The 27600-nt window shown below is 42.7% G+C and overlaps 2 protein-coding genes across 13 annotated transcripts in view; both read right to left on the reverse strand.

Annotated features, from left to right (window-relative positions):
- LOC147029180 (uncharacterized) overlaps window positions 1-3063 on the reverse strand; it is a 52505-nt gene extending 49442 nt beyond the window's left edge. For 2 of the 5 annotated variants that reach the window (XM_085876403.1, XM_085876399.1), the window contains exons 1-2: window positions 1612-3063; window positions 1362-1396 (exon numbers count right to left, since the gene is read on the reverse strand). The gene's annotated coding sequence lies outside the window, so the exon portion shown is untranslated. Of the gene's footprint in view, window positions 1-1361; window positions 1590-1611 lie in introns of those variants that run through there. The other 3 variants (XM_085876401.1, XM_085876400.1, XM_085876402.1) reach the window with 2 other exon arrangements.
- A 920-nt stretch (window positions 3064-3983) lies between these two features.
- On the reverse strand, window positions 3984-27600 carry LOC147029181 (uncharacterized). Of its 8 annotated transcripts, none has more exons than XR_015056817.1 (5): window positions 27322-27587; window positions 20700-21132; window positions 20003-20140; window positions 7576-12743; window positions 3984-5792 (listed from the first exon to the last, which is right to left on the reverse strand). XR_015056817.1 is itself a non-coding variant. In XM_085876348.1 (5 exons), exons 2-5 carry the CDS (start codon window positions 21118-21120, stop codon window positions 5781-5783), a joined length of 660 nt encoding a protein of 219 aa, XP_085732474.1. In that variant the 5' UTR covers window positions 21121-21132; window positions 27322-27520; the 3' UTR covers window positions 3984-5780. The 8 variants fall into 8 exon arrangements, 7 of the variants coding, with proteins under 7 accessions (XP_085732474.1, XP_085732476.1, XP_085732472.1 ...); XM_085876348.1 differs by having other exon boundaries at window positions 12655-12743; window positions 27322-27520; XM_085876346.1 differs by lacking the exon at window positions 3984-5792 and having other exon boundaries at window positions 7494-12743; window positions 20700-20907; window positions 21028-21132; window positions 27322-27600.

A 27600-nucleotide genomic window follows, 5' to 3' on the forward strand; every position in this document is an offset into this window, starting at 1 on the left:
AGACGGCGCGAGAGCGGAGGGGGGAGACGGCGCGAGAGCGGAGGGGGGGGGAGACGGTCGAGAGCGGAGGGGGGGGGGGAGACGGCGCGAGAGCGGAGGGGGGGAGACGGCGCGAGAGCGGAGGGGGGGAGACGGCGCGAGAGCGGAGGGGGGAGACGGCGCGAGAGCGGAGGGGGGAGACGGCGCGAGAGCGGAGGGGGGGAGACGGCGCGAGAGCGGAGGGGGGGAGACGGCGCGAGAGCGGAGGGGGGGAGACGGCGCGAGAGCGGAGGGGGGGGGAGACGGCGCGAGAGCGGAGGGGGGGAGACGGCGCGAGAGCGGAGGGGGGAGACGGCGCGAGAGCGGAGGGGGGGGAGACGGCGCGAGAGCGGAGGGGGGAGACGGCGCGAGAGCGGAGGGGGGGAGACGGCGCGAGAGCGGAGGGGGGAGACGGCGCGAGAGCGGAGGGGGGAGACGGCGCGAGAGCGGAGGGGGGGAGACGGCGCGAGAGCGGAGGGGGGGAGACGGCGCGAGAGCGGAGGGGGGGAGACGGCGCGAGAGCGGAGGGGGGAGACGGCGCGAGAGCGGAGGGGGGGAGACGGCGCGAGAGCGGAGGGGGGAGACGGCGCGAGAGCGGAGGGGGGAGACGGCGCGAGAGCGGAGGGGGGAGACGGCGCGAGAGCGGAGGGGGGGAGACGGCACGAGAGGGGAGGGGGGGGAGACGGCACGAGAGAGGAGGGGGGGAGACGGCACGAGCGGTGAGGGGGGGAGACGGCGCGAGAGCGGAGGGGGGGGAGACGGCGCGAGAGCGGAGGGGGGGGGAGACGGCGCGAGAGGGGAGGGGGATAAACCCCTAATCCTGTCCTTGTGGAGCCCTAGTTAACGAGGATGTAATCTTGGTGGAATGTTAACCAGGAATGTTTTATTTTGTCCCCACACGATGTTTAGTTTTACCTTCTGGGATTATAAATCAGGTTTTTAATCTCCATTCACGTTCTGAACGTTGAACATCCCACGGAACAGGTGAAGTCGGTAATCGTACCTCGTCCCCTCGTTTCACCTCCTCATTTAGAGATCACATTGGATTTACAAGTTAATTGCAAAAGGTTTCTGGTAGTTTTGTAGTTAAAATGAAGAATGAGGTTTAATCCTCGTTGTAGGAAGTTTAGTGATGATGTGATTATTAAACAATGAGGTGAATAAAACAAAACGAGTGAAAAACACCTCATTAAATCAACAACCAAACACCTCAACAAACATTGAATAAAAACTCCTTTAACTTTCCTTCATTTCCGTCATCGAGGAACAGAAAATTACTATTTTATATTTAAATTAACGTTTACACATCTTTCTCGGTATTAATGAGGAAACTCCGAACTCACCTCTTCCTCAGGAGATCCGACCCGACCACGAGGACCTTGGTTCGACCACGAGGACAGTGAACCAGGAAGAGGGGAAGAAAGATAAATAAATGGGGAATCAGAAGGAGGAACTCCCTTCCGAGCTTATCTATAGACCCCACCGACCACCGTGCAGATTGTTTTTTCTTGGTGGGGGCTGGGGGAGGGGTTACGTGTTTTTACATCTTGAAGAATTCTGATGAAAAGTTGCAATAAAAGTATAAAATACAACCTTCAATAATTGTTGTGTGTAAGTGAAGACAGCCCACATGAAGGATCTTTCACTCATCTGTTTTTAATCATGTCTCGTGCTCCACACGAGAGGCCGCTGACGTCACTTCCGGTTCATCATGCAGTCATTAATATTCATGTCACTCCCAATACCACAACAATATGATAAGGACACTGTTGTGGAATAGAAACGAAGAATAGAATGGAATAGCATAGAAACAAGCCAATTTCACGACAGAGGCTTTAATTCACTTTATCAAGGTGATATCTGAAAGAATAAACAAAACACAAGTATAAACATTAACAATCGTCATGACAGTAAATGGTAAAGGCGATACATCACTTTAACGAGATCAATTAACGTCTCACCGAATCACATTACGAAAACAAGGGAAACGCCCGGATCTCCTCACAACTTACAACTACTACTACTACTCCCACTACTTCTACTACTACTACGACTACTACTACTACTACTACTACCACTACTACTACCACTACTACTACGACTACCACGACTAACAATAACAACAACAACAACAACACTTTAAAGATTGATCACATTCACCCCACCTCTAAAATTCAACCAAATATTTCCCAAGATATTCAGGAGGGCGTCTGATCCGTTCAGATCACCGCAATGGGGACCGTTTAACTGATGACAAGGGTTCAGTTTCACTCGTTTCCTCAGCTCAAGTCTGTTTCTCTGCCAAATGAGAAATGTTCGGTGTTCCATCTCCATTTTCGAAACCAGCCTGCTGTTGCTCCACAGGTAGGGCATCACCCATCACGACGTTCCGAGGTGGAACATCACCAGGAGGTGCCAAATGTCACAGTGATACAGTGGTCTCCGGGCCATCAGAAAGTCTGACATGGGCATACTCCGGATTTGCATCAATGAGTTCGACTTCATCCACCAAGGGATAATACTTGCTCTGGCTTACTTGTCTTTTCATCAGCACAGTGCCAGGAGAAGCCAACCAGGTGGGTATAGAATGTCCGCTGGTAGATCGGCGCTGGTAGCTAAACAGTCGTTCGTGTGGAGTGGCATTAGTGGATGTGGAGAGTAGTGACCAAACAGAATGTAGAGCATCAGCGAGAACAGCCTCCCACTGTGCAGTCTTCAGTTCTTGCGACTTAAGCGCTAAGGTCACAGCTTTCCAGATGATACCATTGTATCTTTCCACCAGTCCGTTTCCTTGTGGGTTAAAGCCAGTAGTCCGACTGGTGGCAATGCCGCGTCCATGCAGAAAACCGTTTGAGTTCTTCGGACATAAAGGAAGATCCTCGGTCAGAGTGTATATAAGAAGCCACACCAAAGATTGCAAACAGTTGGCAGAGGCATTCTATGATGGTTGCTGAAGTCATGTCAGCACATGGAAAGGAAAAGGGAAACCTTGAAAACTCATCAACAACAGTTAACATGTAGCGATTGTCCATCACTGATGGCAAGGGGCCTTAAAAATCGATGTTTAGCCTCTCGAAAGGCAAGGAAGCTTTGATGAGATTACTTGGGGTGGCCTTGTGGAATCTCCGTTTGAGTTCAGCGCAGACTGGACAAGATGCACTCATCCTTTTAACATCTTCGACAGAAAAGGGTAGATTTCGGCAGCGCACGAAGTGGGCCATCCTTGTTACACCTGGATGGCATAACGAGTTGTGGAGATCTTGCAAGGTTTTTCCGTTAATAGCTGAACAGCAAATTCGTAAAAAGGCGTCAGCAACAGCGTTTTCTTTCCCCAGGCGATAAATCATGTCATAGCTCCAGCATGACAGCTCGATGCGCCACCTCATAATCTTTTCATTCTTGATTTTTCCAGCTTTTTTGTTATCAAACATAAACGCAACAGACCTTAGGTCAGGAATAAGCTGAAAATGATTTCCCAGCAGATAATGCCTCCATTTACGCAGTGCCTCCACAATCGCATACGCTTCCTTTTCTACTGCTGAATGCCTTTGTTCGCTACCAGAAAGAGTCCTCGAGAAGAATGCAACAGGTCTTCTAGACTGGTTAAGCGTATCAGCAATTGCGTGATCGGAAGCGTCGGTTTCAACTATGATAGGGACAGGTTCATATGTCGCCATCACAACGGAGTTGGCGATGTCTTTCTTGAGAAGTTTGAAAGCTTCAACACCAGCTAATGATAGAGGGAAGCTTTTACACTGTACTCGGGGACGAATCTTTTCAGAAAAGTTTGCAATCCACTGTGAGTCATGCGCAAACATTCCCATTGCCCGACGCAGCGAGGGCATATCGTGTGGGGGTGGAAGCTCCTGAAGTGGTCGAAGGCACTCAGGATCTGGTTTAATTGTTCCATTTTCAATTGTGTAGCCGAGGAGGTCGACAGATTTTGCAGAGAATGCACATTTGTCATTGTTAAATGTCAGATTATACTTCTTAGTGGCATTGAGAAATTTATTCAGGTTTTCATCATGTTCTGCCTGGTTCTTTCCACACACCGTAACATTGTCCACGTAAGCAAAGGTATTCTCTTGATTCTCCTCAAAGATAACGTTGTCGATTATCTTCTGGAAGCTTGCGACGCCATTAGTAACACCAAATGGAATCCGGCAGAACTGATATCGTTTTTGACAGGCTTCGAACGCTGTAAATGGTTTGTCTTCTTCTGTTATGGGAATTTGATGATCGGACTGCGCAAATCGATTGTACTAAATATCCGATATTTAGCGACATTTCCTACCATTTCATATATTTGAGGCAATGGGTAGGCATCGAGTAGAGTGAAACGGTTAATAGTTTGTGAGTAATCGATGACCATCCGCTTTCTATGATAATGGTTGGTTGTAACTAATACTTGGGCACGCCATGGAGACTCGCTAGGTTCAATGATTCCTTCATCAAGAAGCCTCTTGGTTTCGGATTCAATAAACTTGGTATCTGCGCTGGTATATCGCCGTGACTTCACGGCTCTCGGCTAAAGGGAATCTTAACACTCGAATGGTGTTTCAAGAAATCGTGACCCAGGATGAGGTCGGCGCATAGGTCCTGGAGAACTAACAGCCGAACATCACTGTAGTTATGTTCTGATAAGATGAGCTCAACATTGCAATATCCCTGAACATTTGAGTATAGGGAAGTGGAGGCCATAGAAACTTTACTGTTGGCAGGGAAGAGCTTCCACATGTGGGTTTTTACCAAATTTTCGCTCACCAAGCTTTCGGAGCTTCTAGTATCGATCAATGCTGTGACTGAGTGCCCATTGATCTGCACTTTCACAACAGCTTTAGCTAGGCAATCCGGCGAAGCAGCAGAGAGTATTGCAAGAGTGGGGATAGCCGCCAAGGTTCGTTTAGAGGAAGCGGACCTGCACACTTTAGAGGAGTGGCTTCTCTTTCCGCAGCTGTTGCATGTGGTATCTCTTGCAGGGCATTTGCTTCGAGGGTGCCTATTATATCCGCAGAAGAAACTTAGTATTCACGGCAGCAAAAGTGGCCGTCGAAGTGGTGTCTCGCTCCACAGATGAATTTGCTGCCGCTATTGTTTCCAGAGCTTCTTGAGATGATTCTCGGATCTCAACAGCGGCAGCATTAACAGGAGGGACAGGCCACCCAGAGGACTCGGAATGTTTCTAGGCCATCTCTAAAGCGCGAGCTTGGTCGAAAGCTGTTTGAAGGCCCAATGTTTCATTTTCCAGCAAGCGTTGTCGTATGTGAGCCGATTGCAGTCCATTTATGAAAGAGTCGCGTATTGAGTCGTTTCTACACTGCTCCGCGGTTGCGGGCCGGAAGTTACAATCCTTGCTAAGCTGCTTCGAACCTGCATATATCGATCGAGTGTCTCTCCCGCCTCCTGTCTGCTGTAGCGAACACGTCTTGCAAATACCTCGTTCTTGGGCTTTACATATAGTGCTTTGAGAACGTTGACGGCAGCATCGTATGTTTCGCACTCAGCAATGTATTCATAGACTGAAGGTGCTACGTGATTAATGAGCATGTTCAGCTTGTCCGGGTCGTGAGTAGCGATGGCTGCCAGAAAGTTCGAGAAGGTTCGGTGCCAATGGAGCCGTTGCTTCACTGCCGTGCTTGAGTTCGGATCGGCGTCAAATCTCTCCAGTTTGAGGAATTTGTCCATGGTGTCGGATTGAGTGAATTAAATTATTGTAGAATAGAAACAAGCCGATTTCACTATAGAGGCTTTAATTCACTCAATCAAGGTGATATCTGAAAGGATAACCAAAACACAAGTATAAACATTAACAATCGTAATAAGGCAGTAAATGGTAAAGGCGATACATTACTTTAACGAGATCAACTAACGTCACACCTTATCACATTACGAAGACACGGGAAACGCCCGGATCTCCTCACAGCTTCACACTCGACATGTAACGCGTCACATAGCATGACTCGTGACCTCACAGCTTCCAACAACAACAATACTTTAAAGATTCATCACATGAAATAAATACAACAAACTTTATGCATAGGAATACCCAAAATTGTTGGCAGAGTGAGCAGCGATGAGAATGTGGATGTCTGCTGCAGGCAGGGTGATTAATCAATGTGTGTGCCGTCTCTCGGATGGACGTTAAACTGGACATCCTGTCGCATACTCGTCTCTAAGCTGTCTAACCTGGGTTCGAATCGCGACCCAACTATAAACTGTCCACCCAGTGTTTCACATGCAGGGTGATCAATCAATATGTGTGCCGTCCCTTGGAAGGACATTCAACTGGATGTCTCGTTGCTCACTCGCCTCTCAGCTGTCGAGTTATCGCCGACACCAGCCAGTTGGTGAAAGACTCGGGTAAAACTTTCCTTGGCCGAACAGACAAGAAGGTGGGATTAATATTGACCGTTAACATAAATACACTCATTAATCACCCCCGTTCATCCTTCCTCCATAAAAAAATGTTACAAAGCCATTTTCCACCCACAAACAAATCGATTTACCACCAAAAGTATTCATGCGATGAATGTCAAATGAGAAGCTGCAATACTGCAGTGATATTTAGAGTAAAACTCGACTATTCCTATTCAACAACATATAAGAATACCTGTGAAACATCTTTCCACAAAGGTGATGGAGGTGACGAAGATGAAGTACAAATTGGTGATTTAGCGATCTCTCAATGTGGTGTTTTCACGATGTATTTTGGACCTATTTAAGTATTGGTAGTTTGGAAAACGCTTGAAAATAAAAAGTGATGGGTTTTAAATGCTATGACTACACTCTATTGGAGTTTATGAGCATATCATTGTGAACACATTTGAATGGGTGACCATTTTTATCCCGAACCAACCCTCCATATGGAGTACTACCATACACCGTGATTACACAGCCCATGGATTAGTCTGGAGTGCTCTGCTAAAGATGACAAAAAAGCATTCGAATTAATTTTGGATGCAGATATTTTGCTTCTCATAAAAGAGGTGTGATATCACAAGTGTGTTGAAAGAGATATGCTGAGGCAAATCACAAATACTCCCCAGATTATGATGCTTCAAAATATAGTTCTTATTTCATGTACAATGATGCCAATAATTTATGTGGATGGACCATGTCTGAAGCTCCACCTTCGGTGGTTTAAAATGGCTCAAAGAGAAGAACTGTGAAAAAGCCTTGAAAGATGTTTAATATCGACAAGAAAAAAAAAATTGGACAGGGGAAAGTTAGGATATTACTTTGAAGAGGATTTCAAATACTAAGAACTTCACAATACTCATAAATACTTAACATTTGCCCCTGATAAAGAAAGACCAAAAGTAAAGTTTTCATGATTACCAACAATCATAAATTACATGTACACACAGATCAAAGGAAAAACTTTCAACGACATGAAACGATGAAGACAATTCAGTCTATGATCAAGGAAACCTGAGACAATATCTATCAGTTGGCTTGAGAGCAAAGAAAATTCATAAAATTAAAAGTTTTTAATCAAACGCATTGATGCAATACATCGATTTCAACACTCCGATGTGAACAGTAATGAAGACTTACTTCGAGAAAGACTTCTGCAAGTGAATAATTCCGTATATGGCAAGAGGATGGAAAATGTGAGAAATAGACAAAACATAACTCAGTTAATCTTCGGAAAAAACATCCAAATTAATTAAATACATATTGGGAACAAGTAACCAAATTAATTACATACGTATTTGGAACAAGCAACCAAATTAATGAAATACGTATTGGGAACAAGTAACCAAATTAATAACATACCTATTGGGAACAAGTAACCAAATTAATTACATACGAATTGGAACAAGTAACCAAATTAATTACATACGTATTGGGAACAAGTAACCAAATTAATTACATACGTATTGGGAACAAGTAACCAAATTAATTACATACGTATTGGGAACAAGTAACCAAATTAATTACATACGTATTGGGAACAAGTAACCAAATTAATTACATACGTATTGGGAACAAGTAACCAAATTAATAACATACCTATTGGGAACAAGTAACCAAATTAATTACATACGAATTGGAACAAGTAACCAAATTAATTAAATACGTATTGGGAACAAGTAACCAAATTAATTACATACGTATTGGGAACAAGCAACCAAATAAATGAAAATACGTATTGGGAACAAGTAACCAAATTAATTAAATACGTATTGGGAACAAGTAACCAAATTAATTACATACGTATTGGGAACAAGCAACCAAATTAATTAAAATACGTATTGGGAACAAGTAACCAAATAAATTAAATACGTATTGGGAACAAGTAACAAATAAATTAAATACGTATTGGGAACAAACAACCAAATTAATCACATACATATTGGGAACAAGTAACCAAATTAATTACATACGTATTGGGAACAAGTAACCAAATTAATAACATACGTATTGGGAACAAGTAACCCAATTAATTCAATACATATTGGGAACAAGTAACCAAATTAATCACATATGTATTGGGAACAAGTAACCAAATTAATTACATACGTATTGGGAACAAGTAACCAAATTAATTACATACGTATTGGGAACAAGTAACCAAATTAATCATACGTATTGGGAACAAGTAACCAAATTAATTACATACGTATTGGGAACAAGTAACAAAATTAATTACATACGTATTGGGAACAAGTAACCAAATTAATTACATACGTATTGGGAACAAGTAACCAAATTAATTAGATACGTATTGGGATAAGTAACCAAATTCATTAGATACGTATTGGGAACAAGTAACCAAATTAATTAAATACGTATTGGGAACAAGCAACCAAATTAGTTAAATATGTATTGGAAGAAGCAACCAAATTAATTCAATACATATTGGGAACAAGTAACCAAAATAATTACATACGTATTGGGAACAAGTAACCAAATTAATTAAATACATATTGGGAACAAGTAACCAAATTAATTAAATACATATTGGGAACAAGTAACCAAATTAATTACATACATATTGGGAACAAGTAACCAAAATAATTACAAACGTATTGGGAACAAGCAATCAAATTAATTAAATACATATTGGGAACAAGCAACCAAATTAATTAAATACATATTGGGAACAAGCAACCAAATTAATTAAATACATATTGGGTACAAGCAACCAAATTAATTAAATACATATTGGGAACAAGCAATCAAATTAATTAAATACATATTGGGAACAAGCAATCAAATTAATTAAATACATATTGGGAACAAGCAACCAAATTAATTAAATACATATTGGGTACAAGTAACCAAATTAATTAAATACATATTGGGAACAAGTAACCAAATTAATTAAATACATATTGGGAACAAGTAACCAAATTAATTACATACATATTGGGAACAAGTAACAAAATAATTACAAACGTATTGGGAACAAGCAATCAAATTAATTAAATACATATTGGGAACAAGCAACCAAATTAATTACAAACATATTGGGAACAAGCAACCAAATTAATTAAATATATCTTGGGAACAAGCAACCAAATTAATTAAATACATATTGGGAACAAGCAACCAAATTAATTAAATACATATTGGGAACAAGCAACCAAATTAATGAAATACATATTGGGAACAAGCAACCAAATTAATGAAATACATATTGGGAACAAGCAACCAAATTAATTACATACATATTGGGAACAAGCAACCAAATTAATTAAATACATATTGGGAAGAAGCAACAAAATTAATTAAATACATATTGGGTACAAGCAACCAAATTAATTCAATATATCTTGGGAACAAGCAACCAAATTAATTAAATACATATTGGGAACAAGCAACCAAATTAATTACATACATATTGGGAACAAGCAACCAAATTAATTAAATACATATTGGGAACAAGCAACCAAATTTATTAAATACATATTGGGAACAAGCAACCAAATTTATTAAATACATATTGGGAACAAGCAACCAAATTTATTAAATACATATTGGGAACAAGCAACAAAATTAATTAAATACATATTGGGAACAACCAACCAAATTAATTCAATATATCTTGGGAACAAGCAACCAAATTAATTAAATACATATTGGGAACAAGCAACCAAATTAATTAAATACATATTGGGAACAACCAACCAAATTAATTACAAACATATTGGGAACAAGCAACCAAATTAATTAAATACATATTGGGAACAACCAACCAAATTAATTACAAACATATTGGGAACAAGCAACCAAATGAATTAAATATATCTTGGGAACAAGCAACCAGATTAATCACATACGTATTGGGAACAAACAACCAAATTAATTAAATATATATTGGGAACAAACAACCAAATTAATTAATACATTTTGGGAGCAAGCTTCCCTTCGTCCCACCCTTCTTGGCTTCCCACAAACCCTCCCCTCTCGGGTTCCCTCCTCTCAGACCCACACCCTCCACCTTCCTCAGAACCCTCACAGCTTCCCCTCTCCTCCTCCACAACCCCACACAGGTTTCTTTCCACTTTTGTGATTGAGAGTTTGTGGCTGCTTCCATCTTGTTCACCTCATGACCTCCTCTCATCCTTATTCTCCTCCACCTCCCTCATTTCTCCAAATCTCCCTTTCTGATCCTGCATGGCTCATCCTATGCTGATTGAAATTGCATTTTTTAGAGAAACCTTTATCACAGACAGAACACTTGTAAGGGAATGCTCCAGTGTGGGTGGTAATATGGATGTTTAAACTCTGTACATTAATAAAATCCTTATCACACACGGAGCATTTGTGAGGACGCTCTCCTGTGTGGGTCCTCATGTGTGTTTTCAAACTGCGATTGTGAGAGAAACCTTTATCACAAATGGAGCATTTGTAAGGACGCTCTCCTGTATGGACGCTCATATGTGTTTTCAATTGGTCTTTTCTCAAGAAAGCTTTATCACAAATTAAGCATTTGTAAGGACGCTCTCCTGCATGGATCCTCATATGTGTTTTCAAACTGTCTTTTATCAAGAAACCTTTTTCACAAATGGAGCATTTGTAAGGACGCTCTCCTGTATGGATCCCCATGTGTGTTATCAATCTGTGATTGTGAGAGAAATCTTTATCACAAATGGAGCATTTGTAAGGATGCTCTCCTGTGTGGATCATCATATGAGATTTCAAATTGCATTTGTAAGAGAAACCCTTATCACAAATGGAGCATTTGTAAGGACGCTCTCCTGTATGGATGCTCACATGTGTTTTCAATTGGTCTTTTCTCGAGAAAGTTTTATCACAAATGGAGCACTTGTAAGGACACTCTCCTGTATGGATCCTGATGTGATTCTTCAAACTACCTTTTTGATAAAAACTTTTATCACACATGGAGCATTTGTAAGGACGCTCTCCTGTGTGGATCCCCATGTGTGTTTTCAATCTGCGATTATGAGAGAAATCTTTATCACAAATGGAGCATTTGTAAGGACGCTCTCCTGTGTGGATCCTCATGTGTGTTTTCAAATTGCATTTGTCAGAGAAACCCTTATTACAAATGGAGCATTTGTAAGGACGCTCTCCTGTGTGGATTCTGACGTGAATTTTCAAACTGCCATTATCAGAGAATCCTTTTTCGCAAAAAGAGCATTTGTAAGGATGCTCATCTGCATGGATCCTCATGTGTCTTTTCAAACTGCAATTGTTAGAGAAAGATTTATCGCAAACAGAGCATTTGTAAAGACACTCTCCTGTATGGATCCTGATGTGATTGTTCAAACTTCCTTTTTGATAAAAAGTTTTATCACACATGGAGCATTTGTAAGGACACTCTCCTGTATGGATCCTGATGTGATTGTTCAAACTACCTTTTTGATAAAAACTTTTATCACACACGGAGCATTTGTAAGGACGCTCTCCTGTGTGGATCCTTCTATGTGTTTTCAAAATGTCTTTGCGAGAGAAACTTTTATCACATGTGGAGCATTTGTGTGGGCGCTCCCCAGTGTGGGTGGTACGATGGGTGATTAAACTCTGTTTATGATAAAAACTCTTATCACAAATAGAACATTTGTAAGGACATTCTCCTGTGTGGATCCTCATGTGTATTTTCAAACTGCGATTGTGAGAGAAACCTTTATCACAAATGGAGCATTTGAAAGGACGTTCTCGTGTATGGATGCTCATATGAGATTTCAAATTGCATTTGTAAGAGAAACCTTTATCACAAATGGAGCATTTGAAAGGATGTTTTCCTGTATGGATCCTCATATGGGATTTCAAATTGCATTTGTAAGAGAAACCTTTATCACAAATGGAGCATTTGTAAGGACGCACTCCTGTATGGAATCTCATATGAGATTTTAAATTCCATTTGTAAGAAAAACCTTTATCACAAATGGAGCATTTGTGCGGATGCTCTCGTGTATGGATCCTCATATGTGTTTTCAAATTACCTTTGCGAGAGAAACCCTTATCACAAACAGAACATTTGTGTGTTCTCTCCCCTGCATGGATACTCATATGTCTTTTAACATTACTTCGTGAAGCAAAATCCATCCTGCGCCCATGATACCGATAACGTATTCGCTTTTCAAGAACTTTTTTGTGTTTGGTTAATTTAATATTTGTGTTGTTTCGATCAGACATGCACTTGTATTTTAAAGGTAGTACGTCTTGATCTGGTGGTTGTTTCTTCAAAGACTTCTTCACTGTCAGGCTCCACCTCAACCTGATTTCTCCAATTGGACCTCGTGATTGTTCTAGAAAAAACAAGAGCAATGTTGTTTGTAATTTTTTTTTTCAGTGAAAGTAAAAACTGCAGAACATAATGTGTTCTTTGTAAAATTTTATAGACCACAAACACCAACACCCACTGTTATATGAGGGGATGACAACTTACAGGCTCATATCCTATTATTTCTGTTCAGACAAAAGGCGAGGGGACCAAGATTGAGAGGCTTGTTGGTACCCAATTTAAATTGTTCTGTTTGAGGAGGATGATGATACCCGATTATTCCTGCACTGATTATTATTGTCATGTCTGAGGGTCACTGACATGTTTGCCTTACCGCAGGAGGTCTGATGAATGCCTCCACGGATTTCCGAAACGGTCTTTTACTGCGGTCAGTTATTTTAACTTTCAGTTACTGTTACTCAAAGATCATTCAATAAAAACTGAACCAAGTGGCAGAAAACGCACCAGAGGCAATGGGCAGGAAGATGCCTCTCACATTTATAAGATGGTTAATTATACGGAAAGGTGCAGGGAAGAGGGCAGATGAGACAAGATCATAAATTGTGCTGATCAAACAATCGATGTACACAGATATGAATTCGGGGGGGGGGAGGGGGGGACGTATATACATTGACGAATGAACATACCCCAATAAGGCACCGACAACACTGATTCAGACGAAGAGCAATCGGGCAAGCGAGTTCGTGGATGGCACAAAGCAGCTGGTATATGCAATGGTCTGGCGCACAGGCAAACTGCTGCTCAGGATGGGAAGTATCGCAGCAACAATCCCGTTGAAGACAGACGAAGAAGACATGGTTAAAGACCAAGAGAGAAAGATGGCGGTGAAGCAGAGGTAAAAAAGATGCTTTAAGCCTTCAGGTTCCCCTCCAACTCAGTGTGTTACCAGCTTCATTTCCAGCTCCCGTAACTGTGCTTTCCACCATGCTTCTTCCACACACTTTTACTGCACAATTGGAGCTCTGTTGTGTCCTCCCTTGGCCCCTCGTTATCCTTTTAGGCAGAGTCGTCTTCCAGACCGTCCCGCTCACCAGGTAGGCCAAATAAAAATAAAATAAATATTTTGCTGCTTCCAAACATGACAGCGCATAATGCCATCATAGCTTGCACACATCGGCCTGAGAGATAGTGATGGCTTTTATAAAGTGTGAGACATGTGCCTTTTTGTGATGGGAACTCCTCACCTGGCCCCACCACAAACAAGAGGTGTTTTCGCATAACTGACTATAAATTACGTATGCTGCCTCCTCAGCATCACTTATATCAAAACGACTTGCTCTGAGAAGTCCCTGTTGCATGGTATTCTCACCTAATCAAAACACATGGATGACGCTCCATGTATTGTCTGGGAGCCACGTTGAAAACGAGGTCAATTTTTAACCTCCGCCATCTAAGATGGACGGAGGTTATTGTTTTCACCCCTGTCTGTTTGTTTGTTACTTAAGAAATCTAAAGATTTCGTAAGTCTATTGATGACTTCCGTTTCTGTTTGTTACTTACGAAATCTTTAGATTTCGTAAGTATATTGATGACTTCCATTTGTTTCACTTTCACTTCCAAAAAATATTTCACTCGACGCGTCACGGGTCGTCCCATGATGCAGTGCGCTCGAGCACATGCGTCATTGAGTTACGTTAAGGTATAATTGCGTGGAGAAATGGAGATTTTTGCTTCAGTCGACGTTACGATTTTTGATGGTTTGATACAGAATCATCGTAGAAACTTCTGGTTTGCGTCGCTACCTTCTCGAGAGACAGCTTTTATTGGACAAGGTCAGAGGTCAAGTTGACGATTTCGTAAGTACCAGTCGATGACTGCTTGTTTGTTTGTTTGTTTGTTTGTAGGCACGATAACTCGAGAATGGAAGAAGCTACCAATGTCAAATTACACCATGTGATTCAGGAGGGTGATGGCTAGCGCTGATTAGATTTTGGTCAAAATCGGTCAAAGGTCAAGGTCACAGTGAGGTCAAATATTCGATTTTTGATGGTTTGGTACAGATAACTAGAGAAAGGAAGAAGCTACCAATGTCAAATTACACCACGTGATTCAGGAGGGTGATGGCTAGTGCTGATTAGATTTTGGTAAAAATCGGTCGAAGGTCAAGGTCACAGTGAGATCAAACATCCAAAACATTTGATTTTTGATGGTTTGGTACAGAATCATCATAGAAACTTCAGGTTTGCGTCGCTACCTTCTCTCGAGACAGCCTTTATTAGACAAGGTCAGAGGTCAAGTTGACCATTTCGTAAGTACCAGTCTATGACTGCTTGTTTGTGTGTTTGTTTGTGTGTTTGTTGGCACGATAACTCGAGAACGGAAGAAGCTACCAATGTCAAATTAAATCACGTGATTCAGGAGGGTGATGGCTTGCGCTGATTAGATTTTGGTCAAAATCGGTCAAAGGTCAAGGTCACAGTGAGGTCAAACATAATTCTGTAAATTAATGTGGAGAAATGGAGATTTTTGCTTCGCTCGACGTTATGAGTTCGTTTTAACTTCGATTTTAATTTTGTCTTCGGTTTTTGCGATCGCTAATGATGCTTAAAACTCGGTTGTCGAAATTCTGGTAAAAATCGGATGTTTTGGAGACGTTTTAAGATTGTAGAAAAAATATTTCACTCGCGCGTCACGGGTCGTCCCATGATGCAGTGCGCTCGAGCAGACGCTTGAAACTGCCTCGGTATTACCAATTGCAATATGTGGATGTGAGTCGTGGACAGTGAAAAAGAAAGAAAGGAAGAATATTGAGTTTTGAAACATGGTGTTGGAGATGGATGTTAAAAATTCTATGGACTGCATGAGAACGGCTATAACAGCATTCGGTCGAGTGCACAACTCTGCCAGGCTGAACAGTTTACGTTTTGTATCCCATTGAGAGGCCAGATCTTCATCCGTACCTTAACCAAAATCTAATCGGCTTGTTATTGACACCGACCCAACTCATCCACCAAATTTTGTAAAAATCCACCTGCAATTTTTGAAACAACATGCAATGCACATCGTTTTTGGCCCCATTTCTCAATCGTGAAGAATCACTTTAAGAAATTAAATAAATTAATGTATCCGATTCCGGATCTCCACCAAAATCGAAGAAATTAATCATCCTCACAGACCCAACCTGTCCACCAAGTTTCATCTGAATCCGGACAAAACTTTTTGAGATACAAGCAGACAAACAAATCGACATGCAGTCATAGACTGGTACTTACGAAATTGTCAACTTGACCTCCACCCTTGTCTAATAAGAGCTGTCTCGAGAGAAGGTAGCGACGCAAACCAGAAGTTTCTACGATGATGCTGTACCAAACCATCAAAAACCGAATGTTTGACCTCACTGTGACCTTGACCTTTGACCGATTTTGACCAAAATCTAATCAACGCTAGCCATCACACTCCTGAATCACGTGGTGTAATTTGACATTGGTAGCTTCTTCCGTTCTCGAGTTGCCGAAGATTAACGTAATGTAAAGGTCACACTCGACGGCCCCCCCAACTCGAAAGGACGCCGTGGCGAGTGCGATGACATCAGCGCGCACAAGCAAAACCTTTACGTGACTCAACGACGCGTCTGCTTGAGCGCGCTGCGCCACATGATGAGCCGTGACGCAGCGGATGAAATATTGAGTTATACAATCTGAAAACGTCTCCAAAACATCCGATTTTTACGAGAATTTCGACAACCGAGTGTTAAACATCCTAAGCAATCACTAAAACCGAAGACAAAATTAAAATCAAAGTTAAAACGAACTCGTAACGTGGACCGAAGCAAAAATACTCCATTTCTCCACAGGCATTTAAGGAATTATTTAATATTATTTTATCAAAGTCATAAAACCGTAATATTGGGCCATCCACAAACAATCTTTACACCATCCGACTGCTTAGCGAGTCAGGCATGCGACGATAACCTTTATTGGGATAAAAATGACTTTTAAACGCAATCTTTATCGAAAACACAACGAGGCCGACAAATGGGTAAGGCGTTCTGCGCCATGGGCGCAAACACTGAGATTTTAAAAACAGCCGAAACTCGACGAATTGACACACAAATTCCGCCGAACTTACCTCGATCTTCCAAACTCACGCTCCGTCAACAATACCTGTTGTAACTTTTCTCGAGTTATCATGTTTTGGATGTTTGACCTCACTGTGACCTTGACCTTTGACTGATTTTGACCAAAATCTAATCAGCGCAAGCCATCATACTGCTGAATCACGTGGTGTAATTTGACATTGGTAGCTTCTTCCATTCTCGGGTTATCGTGCCTACAAACAAACAAACAAACAAGCAGTCATAGACTGGTACTAACGAAATCGTCAACTTGACCTCTGACCTTGTCTAATAAAAGCTGTCTCCAGAGAAGGTAGTGACGCAAACCAGAAGTTTCTATGATGATTCTGTACCAAACCATCAAAAATCTAATGTTTTGGATGTTTGACCTCACTGTGACCTTGACCTTACACCAATTTGACCAAAATCTAATCAGCGCTAGCCATCACCCTCCTGAATCACGTGGTGTAATTTGACATTGGTAGCTTCTTCCGTTCGAGTTATCTGTACCAAACCATCAAAAATCGAATATTTGACCTCACTGTGACCTTGACCTTTGACAGATTTTGACCAAAATGTAATCAGCACTAGCCATCACCCTCCTGAATGACGTGGTGTAATTTTACATTGGTAGCTCCTTCCGTTCTCGAGTTATCGTGCCTACAAACAAACAAACACACAAACAAGCAGTCATCGACTGGTACTTACGAAATCGTCAACTTGACCTCTGACCTTGTCCAATAAAAGCTGTCTCTCGAGAAGGTAGCGACGCAAACCAGAAGTTTCTACGATGATTCTGTATCAAACCATCAAAAATCGTAACGTCGACCGAAGCAAAAATCTCCATTTCTCCACGCAATTATACCTTAACGTAACTCAATGACGCATGTGCTCGAGCGCACTGCATCATGGGACGACCCGTGACGCGTCGAGTGAAATATTTTTTATACAATCTTAAAACGTCTCCGAAACATCCGATTTTTACCAGAATTTCGACAACCGAGTTTTAAGCGTCCTAAGCGATCGCAAAAACTGAAGACAAAATTAAAATCGAAGTTAAAACGAACTCGTAACGTCGAGCGAAGCAAGAATACTCCATTTCTCCACGTGAATTTAAGGAACTATGTTTGACCTCACTGTGACCTTGACCTTTGACCGATTTTGACCAAAATCTAAGCAGCGCTAGCCATCACCCTCCTGAACCACGTGCTGTAATTTGACATTGGTAGCTTCTTCCGTTCTCGAGTTATCGTGCCTACAAACAAACAAACACACACACAAACAGATGACGGAAGTCATCAATATACTTACGAAATTTTTAGATTTCGTAAGTTACAAGCAGTCATAGACTGGTACTTACGAAATCGTCAACTTGACCTCTGACCTTGTCTAATAAAAGCTGTCTCGAGAGAAGGTAGCGACGCAAACAAGAAGTTTTGATGATGATTCTGTACCAAACCATCAAAAATCGAATGTTTTGGATGTTTGACCTCACTGTGACCTTGACCTTTGATGGATTTTGACCAAAATCTAATCAGCGCTACCCATCACCCTCCTGAATCACGTGGTGTAATTTGACATTGGTAGCTTCTTCCGTTCTCGAGTTATCGTGCCTACAAACAAACACACAAACACACAAACACACAAACAGAGGACGGAAGTCATCAATATACTTCTGAAATCGTTAGATTTCGTGAGTAACAAACACACAAACAGAGGACGGAAGTCATCAATATACTTACGGAATCTTTAGATTTCGTAACTAACAAACAGAGACAGACAGAGACAGACAGACAGACAGACAGACAAGGGTGAAAACATAACCTCGGCTCACCTTCAGCAACAAACAAATCAGTGCTTGAAGAAATTAGACCACCATGTCCATGAGAAGTGCTGTTGTGAAAACAGAAACGGACATGCTTTGGACACCTCATGCACACAGAAAACGAAAGTCTCCAGAAATCAACCATGCTGGATGTACATTTCTTTACACACTTTTATTTTGGGTTTGCCATAAAACCTTCTTTTGCAATACTGCAGCATCTGCTGTTGCAAATGTTTTCCAAACCGAAGGGAAATTATCAGTTCATAAAACAAGGAAAACCAAACTTCTTCCAAACGCAGATGCTGACTATCATGTTTTATCAGTTTTTCAGGCCCTTGTTATGGCCAGACAATGTATGGAGTTCAATTTTCACCAAAAAGTAGATAATTTGGAATTGTAACAACAGAAACAGTTTTATCAGAACACTGTGTGAAGTTGATCACAATCACCTCAAATGTTCATTTTAACTGTGTACATACTGTTTTTAATACCTCACCTTCCTTTTTATGATTTCTTGTTTTGAATTCCATGTCCAACTGTTTTATCAAACCTTGTTTAAATGAAGGTATACAAAAGTCAAAGTCTCTCTCTCATCTGTACTGGTGTTGCTGCTTTTCAGCAGGAACAGAATTCAAAACTCCGAGATCACAATTAACAGAACCTGTCTGATTCATAAACGAAGAGTTTTCTGACAAGTCATTTCCATTCTTGGATAAAGATGAAAATATGGCAGCTGGCTGTTTGAACTTTGCCAACTATGCTGAAGCCTTTGGGGCACAGATCATGGAGACCCACCTCATCATCTATTTAAACTAGGAAACTGCAAAAACAATACAATGTTAAAATGTTGAAGCGTGCTGAACTAGAGCTCCAAAAACACAATCATCTTCAACGAGATCACGCAATTTTGTGCTCGTGTTTCTTGTTGTTCTTAAGCAAGTCATTCTGCATGGAAATCATGACTGCATGTTGTATAAAAAGACGCATCCGAGCTTATTTTAAGTTTACAAAATGTGGGGATGAAAAGGAACAATGAAAAAAATACATTTGAGGGAATGAGAAAATGCGGAGGTGGTTTGGTGGGTTGGGGGGGGGGGGGATGGGAAGGAAAGATATTTGGGGGTGGTAAGATAAAGGATAAAGGAGAGGAGGATGTATGAGGAATCTTTACAGGAATGCAAATCAACCAAGCTGTTCAACAAATGTATGCAAATGAACCAAGGATGTATGAGGAAACAAACTTTCCAGTTGGAATCAAAATGGAATTGTTTTCCCCACAAACTGGGAACAAATTTCCCATCACCACAAATGATGTGATGGATAGAAAATGAATCAAATGACAATTCTCTAATCACAACACAGCACTCTGTTAAGTTCCACAAACCTGGATTAACACGAGGAGAAGCACTGCTCGATTCTTGTGTTGTTGCATAATCTGACTCTTTCATCTGAACAGATGACTTCCAAAGGTTTTGAGGAATATCCATTTGGAAATCATTTCCCTCTTCCAGATCACCTTCACCTGCACACAATTCAACATTTAACACAACATTGCAGAAAGAAGGTTGACATGCAAACTGCAGTTATTGAAGTTTGCTTTACAACTCAGACCTTGATTTAAGTTTAAATCAAAATCTCACATTTTAAAAGATTATTTTTCAAAGAAAAACAAATTGTTAGGAAAACAAACAAATTTTCACATTTTGTGAGTTTTATCCGCCAGAAGTTTGGAGTTTGTTTTTCAAAGAAAAATGAAAAAACAAACATCAGATTGTTCAACCCAAGATATGAGAAATAATTTGATAAATTTTGCTGTTTAAACAAGGACAAGCCTGTGCACACCTCCACAAGAGGTAAACACACTACCTGCTGTGTGGGGACAACTTACATGTGCTGTTAAACATGGAATGGTTTGGAATTTAATACAGTTGAGAGAAAAAAAAGGCTTATCTAATCAAGAATTCAAACATGTTGGACAACACAAAATTTCTCCAAGAGATTCCACAAGTTACAAACTAAAAAGGTTAATGGAAGATAAAGGTATTTATTGACATGCTTGGGTGTATAATATAGTGACATACCAGATTTGGGTCTAAATCCATCATTCTGAGAGCAGGGGGTGCAGACATCAGTGAACCCGATTCCACAGAGTCCAGGAACGTTTTCCAGCTGCACATTTTGGAATCGAACAAACTTTTGGCAGAAACTGGAAAGTTCTCGAATAACATTCTCGAAGTTGACGAACAGACTTCCCAACAGAGAAGAGCCTGCAAGTTGGACAACCTGCGGCTTTAAAAAAGAATTCACAAATTTACAGAAGTCAGCATATGTTGCAAATTGAAATGTATCTTTGGTGAGCGAGAGCAGCTCGGTTCGCAATGAATCCGACTCTGTACAAACTCGAAGGACCTTCTCATTCTCAATTCCAAGCTTATCGATCACTGCTTGGGCTGTTTCTGCTCTCAGGCCTTGAGATTGGAGCCATTCCAAAAAGCTCCCCATTCCACCGATGACCTGCCAGGGACACAATATTGATGTCAATAAAGGAAGTGTTGTTATATTGGTGTGGTCGTCCAGTCATCCCAGTTGCCCTGTTCAAATTTAGTGATTCATATCAATGTGACAGTAAACTAAGACTGCTTGTTGGGTTTTCCCCCACCAAATTATGTGTTTATGCCGAGATACCATTCAAATCGACCCAGCGTTGTACCAATTAGACCACACACATTGCATGCAAATTAGGCTGAGCAAGATTGATGTGCAACGCGGTGCAAATGTGCGGTGTTGAATCACCACGGCCAATCATTCCCTAAACAGGTTTTTCTTCATCACCAAAGGAGAACAATGACAACCAGAATTCACCCTGAGATGAGGGATATGTAATAAACAATGGCAATGGGACGGAAACACAAGGAAGCAATACAATATCCAACTGGAGACTTGATTGAAGAAGGCAATTCTCTGGATGCGTGTACATATGAAAGTAATCTATCTATAATTCCAGCAATCTCTGTGTGTCTGTCTGTCTGTCTGCGACCGCCGTTTCTCGACGACCGCCAGTCAGATCTGTTTGAAACTTGCCAGGAATATTGCTGTCGCCGCGCAGATGTGCCTTTTCAAGGTTTGATATTGTTGTCGATTTCCCGCCCGTCGGCGTGCGAACGACCGCCTCTAACCAATAGCGGTCACTTCGCCCACCGAACGGGCAATCCATTCGTGACTTTCTGGAACAATGCCAGAAACCAGTCACGGGTGGGTTTTTAATCCCACCACAGCCCAGTCCGTATTTTACCCGCGCAAAATAGGGTCAATCGCCGAATATCGATTTACCTAAGTACCCGCGCGGGTAACCTACCGAGGGACCGTACCTTGGCGAAGGCCTGCTTGGACACGAACCGCTTAAGCGGTCCGTTCCATTCTGGGATAACCGAGCGGGTATTATCGCCAAACCTCGCCGGACCGGATTCTATTTATCGGCTATTTAAAAACCAACTATATTCCGAGTGCAAGATGGGGCAGTTCAATGAGGGAATGGACGCAACGAACAGGTTTACATTCACACAAGGACATTTATTATTATAAAACACGTATACAATTAAACAAGGCAAAACACGTAAGCAATTATACAAGCAACAAAAGCATGACAAAAGAACTACAACTGTCTACTTATTATGTACAGTCACTTGCACTTAACAGCAGTTCCTACTTATTAGACGGGCCCACGGACACACGTACGCACACACACACACACAAACACACACCCAAGAAATGGTGGCAGAGGCCTTTAATAACGAGCTCCAGCTCGGAGGACAGGTGAGCTGAAACCCAGAACCTATCTCGAACCTCTCCACCTCGTGTGGTCATCCAGTTGTTTGGTCCCGGGCTCCAATGAGAGCGAGCTGGATCCAATCGCCGTGATCCTTCCCGAGCTCCCGCGAATCCTCCCGAGATTCTCAACACGTGCTGGTGAGACGAGGCGCCGATCCTTCCCGTCGATGCGTCGCTTCCCCGAGGAACCACCTCCACGAAGAGGTCGATGAGTCGCACCAAGCCGGGAACCAGAATGGAGAACAAAGAGCTCCACGAACCAAGAAGAAGAAGCCACCACTCGCAGCTCGAGCCGAGCGACTGGCTTAACTTCCCTCCAAACAGGGCAGCTTGAAGCAAAAAGCTTCAGCCACGGGTGGGAGGGAGTTGTTGACATCATGAGTCACGGGTGGGCAGGGTGGTTCTTGCTCTTCGCAGAAGAGGGGGAGGGATGTCTCCATTGTTCGTTCCCGAACTATTAAATCGATCCGCAGCACATTGAATCGATTTCTGAACATTTAAACAATGAAAGGTGAGCTATCGAGGGAACAAGCACTTTTCGACATAGCTGATTCAAGGAACCTGTATGTTGTGTGCAATAGAATTCCAAATTCGTAACAATATTAATCGGACGAGCGGTTCCCAAGTTACGGCCATTTATCTGTCAACCAATGACAAGACACGGTGCTATGACATCACGAATGACGTCACAATTAATGTTTGTTTATTTATTTATTTTTTGCACGATTGACATCACAATTCTTCTTCTTCGTTTGGTATGACGTCACAATCGACGTTAGGGACCTGAGTATGTGCCTTTTAAAGGTTTGATATCAATCGGACAAGCGGTTCCAAGTTACGGCCATTTATCTGTCAACCAATGACAGGACGCGGTGCTATGACATCATGAATGACGTCACAATTAATGTTTATTTATTTATTTATTTTGTTATTAATTGTTGTGCTTGGTAGACATTTGTGAATACATTTACAAAGAGAGTGGCGAGAGAGGAGGGGGAGAGAGGAGGGGCAAGAGAGAGGAGGCGAGAGAGGGGAGGGAGAGAGGGGAGAGAGAGGAGGGCAAGAGAGTGGGGGAGAGAGGGGATGAGAGAGGGGGTGAGAGAGGGGGCATCACAATTCAAGAGAGGGGGAGAGAGGAGGGGGAGAGAGGAGGGGGAGAGAGGAGGGGCGAGACTAAGGGGGAGAGAAGGAGGGCAAGAGAGGGGGAGAGAGAAGGGGGTAGAGAGAGGGGGTAGAGAGAGGGGGTAGAGAGAGGGGGTAGAGAGAGGGGGTAGAGAGAGGGGCATCACAATTCAAGAGAGGGGGAGAGAGGAGGGGGAGAGAGGAGGGGGAGAGAGGAGGGGGGAGAGAGGAGGGGGAGAGAGGAGGGGCGAGACTAAGGGGGAGAGAAGGAGGGCAAGAGAGGGGGGAGAGAGAGGGGGGTAGAGAGAGGGGGTAGAGAGAGGAGGCGAGAGAGGGGGCAAGAGAGAGAGGGGCATTACAAGAGAGGAGGCGTCGTCATATCAATCCAGTCGTCGTTTACGAGAGCGAAGGAACGAAGCTGCACATACTGGCACGCACCTACGGGCACGCACATACGGGCCCGCACTAGTTGAAAAAAACAGGGTTGGGCCGATCTCCACCAACTTTGCACACCTTGATTGGACAATATTAATTGATTGGACCTTCTGATTTTGAGTCTGACTTGATGGGATCTTCTGCACAAAACTGTAAAAGCTCAGTGAAGTTGCATGGGCATCGTTGATGGACAGCAATCTTCAAGTCCTGGAACAGATTTTCTGTTGGATTTAGGTCAGGGCTCTGTTTGGCCCACTCAAGGACATTCATCTTCTTGGTCCTCAGCCACTCTAGTGTAGCTTTGGCTGTGTTGCTTCGGGTCGTTGTCATGCTGAAAGCTGAACTTCCACCCCAATTTCAGCTTTCTTGGAGAGGGCAGCAGGTTTTACTCCATCCTTTTCTGTATTTTGCTCCATCCATTTTCCCTTCTATCCTGACAAGTGCCCCAATCCCTGCTGATGAGGAACACTCCCATTCCATGATGCCATCACCACCATGCTTCACAGTCAGGATGGTGTTCTTTGGGTAATGAGCTGTGTTGGGTTTGCACCAAAGGTACCGTTTTCATTTCGGCCAAAAGGTTCTGTCTTGGCTTCGTAAGACCACAAAACTTTTTGCCACATGGCTTCAGAATCTGCGGAGAGTTTTTTGGCAAGCCTCAAATGGAACTCAATGTGGGATTTTTTTTCTGTCATGTCTTCCTTCTTGCCACCCTTCCGTGCAGGCAGGACTTGTGGAGTGCTTTGGATATCGTCACCTGCACACAGTGACCAGTCTTTACCATAAAGGCCTGTAGCTCTTTCAAAGTTACCATTGGCCTATTGGTGGCCTTCCTATCGATCTCCTCCTTGCTTGGTCATCTAGTTTGAGGGGACGGCTTGATCTCGACAGGGTCTTGGTGGTGCCACACGCCTTACACTTATTTACGATCATCTTGTGTGTGCTCTAAGGGATATTCAAAGCTTTTGAAATATTTTTATACCCACACCCTGATCTGTGCCTTTCCACAACTTTATCCCGGAAGTCTTTTGAAGGCTCCTTGGTGCTCATCGTTTCGTCTTCACTGTGAAATCCACTACCCAGCAGAGGAAACTTACAGCAACAGCTGATTATATTCTGTAACTATAAGGGCACTCGGAAGAGCGCACACCTCCACCACGTAATGCCTGACTCACGAGAACATTTTGGGCTGATTACATGTTTACCTCCGCCACCAAAGGTGAAGGAGGTTATGTCTCTGTTTGTGTTCAGAATATCTCAAGAAGTTGTGGACAGACCCATATTAATTTTTGTGGACACGTTGGGTGTGTGACGAGGACGAAGCGATTAGATTTTTGGTGAAGATCTGGATCCGGAACCAAGTACGTGTGTGTACGTGTGTGAAAATTGCTGCTTTTGCCTGTTATCTCCACATGGGCTGGGTTTCAGAAGATTTTTTTTTGTATACCTTGTCGAGGCTCGTGTGAGAGCTAACACACAACGCACAGCAAGGTGGGCATGAGACAAGAGGGCGGGAGTGGGAAGGACAAAACAGTGGGGAACAGAGACATTAGCAGATCTGTGGAAGGGAGAGGGATGGGGAACACAAGATGGACATTACAGGGACTTTCAGGAAGGAAATCAGGGAATTTGAAGGAGGTGGGCTTGGGTGGATTGTTGGGGGTAGAAAAGATCATGGATTTGGATGGGGGATGATGGTGGTGGTGAACAGCTGTTTTGAAGGCCTGGAGGGAAGAATGGGATTGAAGAGAGTGAGGGAGTTTATTCCGAAGGTGGGAAAAAGGAGGAATGAAAGAGTGAAGGTGACCAGCGATTCATGATTTTGGTAGTTTTACCAGAAGGGGGTTGTTGGCGGACCTTGAGCGCCCTGCGGAAATGTGGTGGGGACAAATCACAGAGACAGCATGGGTGGCGTCGTGGCGAGGCTGGAGAGGAGACGGTAGAAGACAGAAAGACCACCGACCAGCCTGCGGTGAGAGAGTGAGAGGCCCCAAGACTCAGCCTCATTGCGGGAGATGCCAATGATCCGAAATCATTACAGAACAGACAATATCTGAAGCACATTTCATGCTTGAGATTTTTGTATTTTCGTCATTTTCTTGATTTCTACATCATTCGTCCAAAATCACTGATATCAACATATCAATAACAATGCCTTCTTCTCTATTTTTGGCGCCAAAGTATGATATATGGTCACAATGTTTTGTTTTCGATGTTCACACCTGATGGGATCATAAGGTCGTTCGTGAGAGGTACTTCAATGTTTTCATTTTCCCACAAATTTTCTGGAACTGGAACATCAAAGTTTTTCCAGATATGCCAGCGGATTACTTTACAAACTCTGTTGTGTTGTTGTGTGTACAAGTGTTCTGACACGTTTTTTTGTTTTTGTTTGTGTGTTCGTTCATTAAGCATCACACATCATTCTCTTTGCAAACCCCAGATCCACCACTCACATGTCTCTATTTTTTTTTTTTTTTTTTTAGCTCCCACCCCCAAACCCTATGCACACAAACACACATGCACACATACACCTCCCTCCCACAGTGAGTGGCAATGTTTGGTGAGGTATCACTCTCTTCACTCACCTCTCCCATCGGGGGGGGGGGAGGGGGAGACTTCGCGAGCAGGGAGGGAGGGAGACAGCATGAGCGGGAGGGGGGTGGAGGCGGCAGAAGAGTGGGCGGGGGGGTCAGGGGAGACGGCGGGAATGCGGGGTGGAGACAGCGCGATGGTGGAGAGGTGGGGGGTGTGGAGGATGTGCTCCCTCCCCCGTGTTCTGTAAACCCCTAATCCTGTCCTTGTGGAGCCCTAGTTAACGAGGATGTAATCTTGGTGGAATGTTAACCAGGAATGTTTTATTTTGTCCCCACACGATGTTTAGTTTTACCTTCTGGGATTATAAATCAGGTTTTTAATCTTCATTCACGTTATGAACGTTAAACATCCCACGGAACAGGTGAAGTAGGTAATCGTACCTCGTACCCTCGTTTCACCTCCTCATTTAGAGATCACATTGGATTTACAAGTTAATTATAAAAGGTTTCTGGTAGTTTTGTGATTAAAATGAAGAATGAGGTTTAATCCTCGTTGTACGAAGTTTAGTGATGATGTGATTATTAAACAATGAAGTGAATAAAACAAAACGAGTGAAAAACACCTCATTAAATCAACAACCAAACACCTCAACAAACATTGAATAAAAACTCCTTTAACTTCCCTTCATTTCCGTCATCGAGGAACAGAAAATTATTATTTTATATTTAAATTAACGTTTACACATCTTTCTCGGTATTAATGAGGAAACTCCGAACTCACCTCTTCCTCAGGAGATCCGACCCGACCACGAGGACCTTGGTTCCAGTTCCGGTACAAGGTTTCCAAGGAGATCACCGGGACACGGACGGGACTCGAACAAATCCCGTCCGCTCCGTCGTGTTCACTTTTCCTCGATCCTCTGTGTGACAATTTCCCCCAATCGAATGTGTTGTGATCGCAGTGGGTACAAAGTACGGAGAAGAGGGAAGAAAGATAAATAGATGGGGAATCAGAAGGAGGAATCCCCGACCAAGCTTATCTATAGACCCTACCGACCAT

This window comes from Eptatretus burgeri, chromosome 4, assembly GCF_056783735.1.
Source record: "Eptatretus burgeri isolate ZD-2024b chromosome 4, Ebu_testis_v1, whole genome shotgun sequence".
NCBI lineage: Eukaryota > Metazoa > Chordata > Myxini > Myxiniformes > Myxinidae > Eptatretus > Eptatretus burgeri.

Bases quoted from the DNA above. Each gene is read 5' to 3' on its own strand.
- LOC147029181 (XM_085876345.1), bottom strand. From the start codon at position 21,120: ATGGGGAGCTTTTTGGAATGGCTCCAATCTCAAGGCCTGAGAGCAGAA. The intron at 20,141-20,699 runs GTATGTCACTAT...AATTGTGTGCAG, and splicing joins TGGATTTAGACCCAAATCTG to GTGAAGGTGATCTGGAAGAG. The intron at 12,744-20,002 runs GTTTGTGGAACT...TGTTTTTTCTAG, and splicing joins TTCTCCTCGTGTTAATCCAG to AACAATCACGAGGTCCAATT.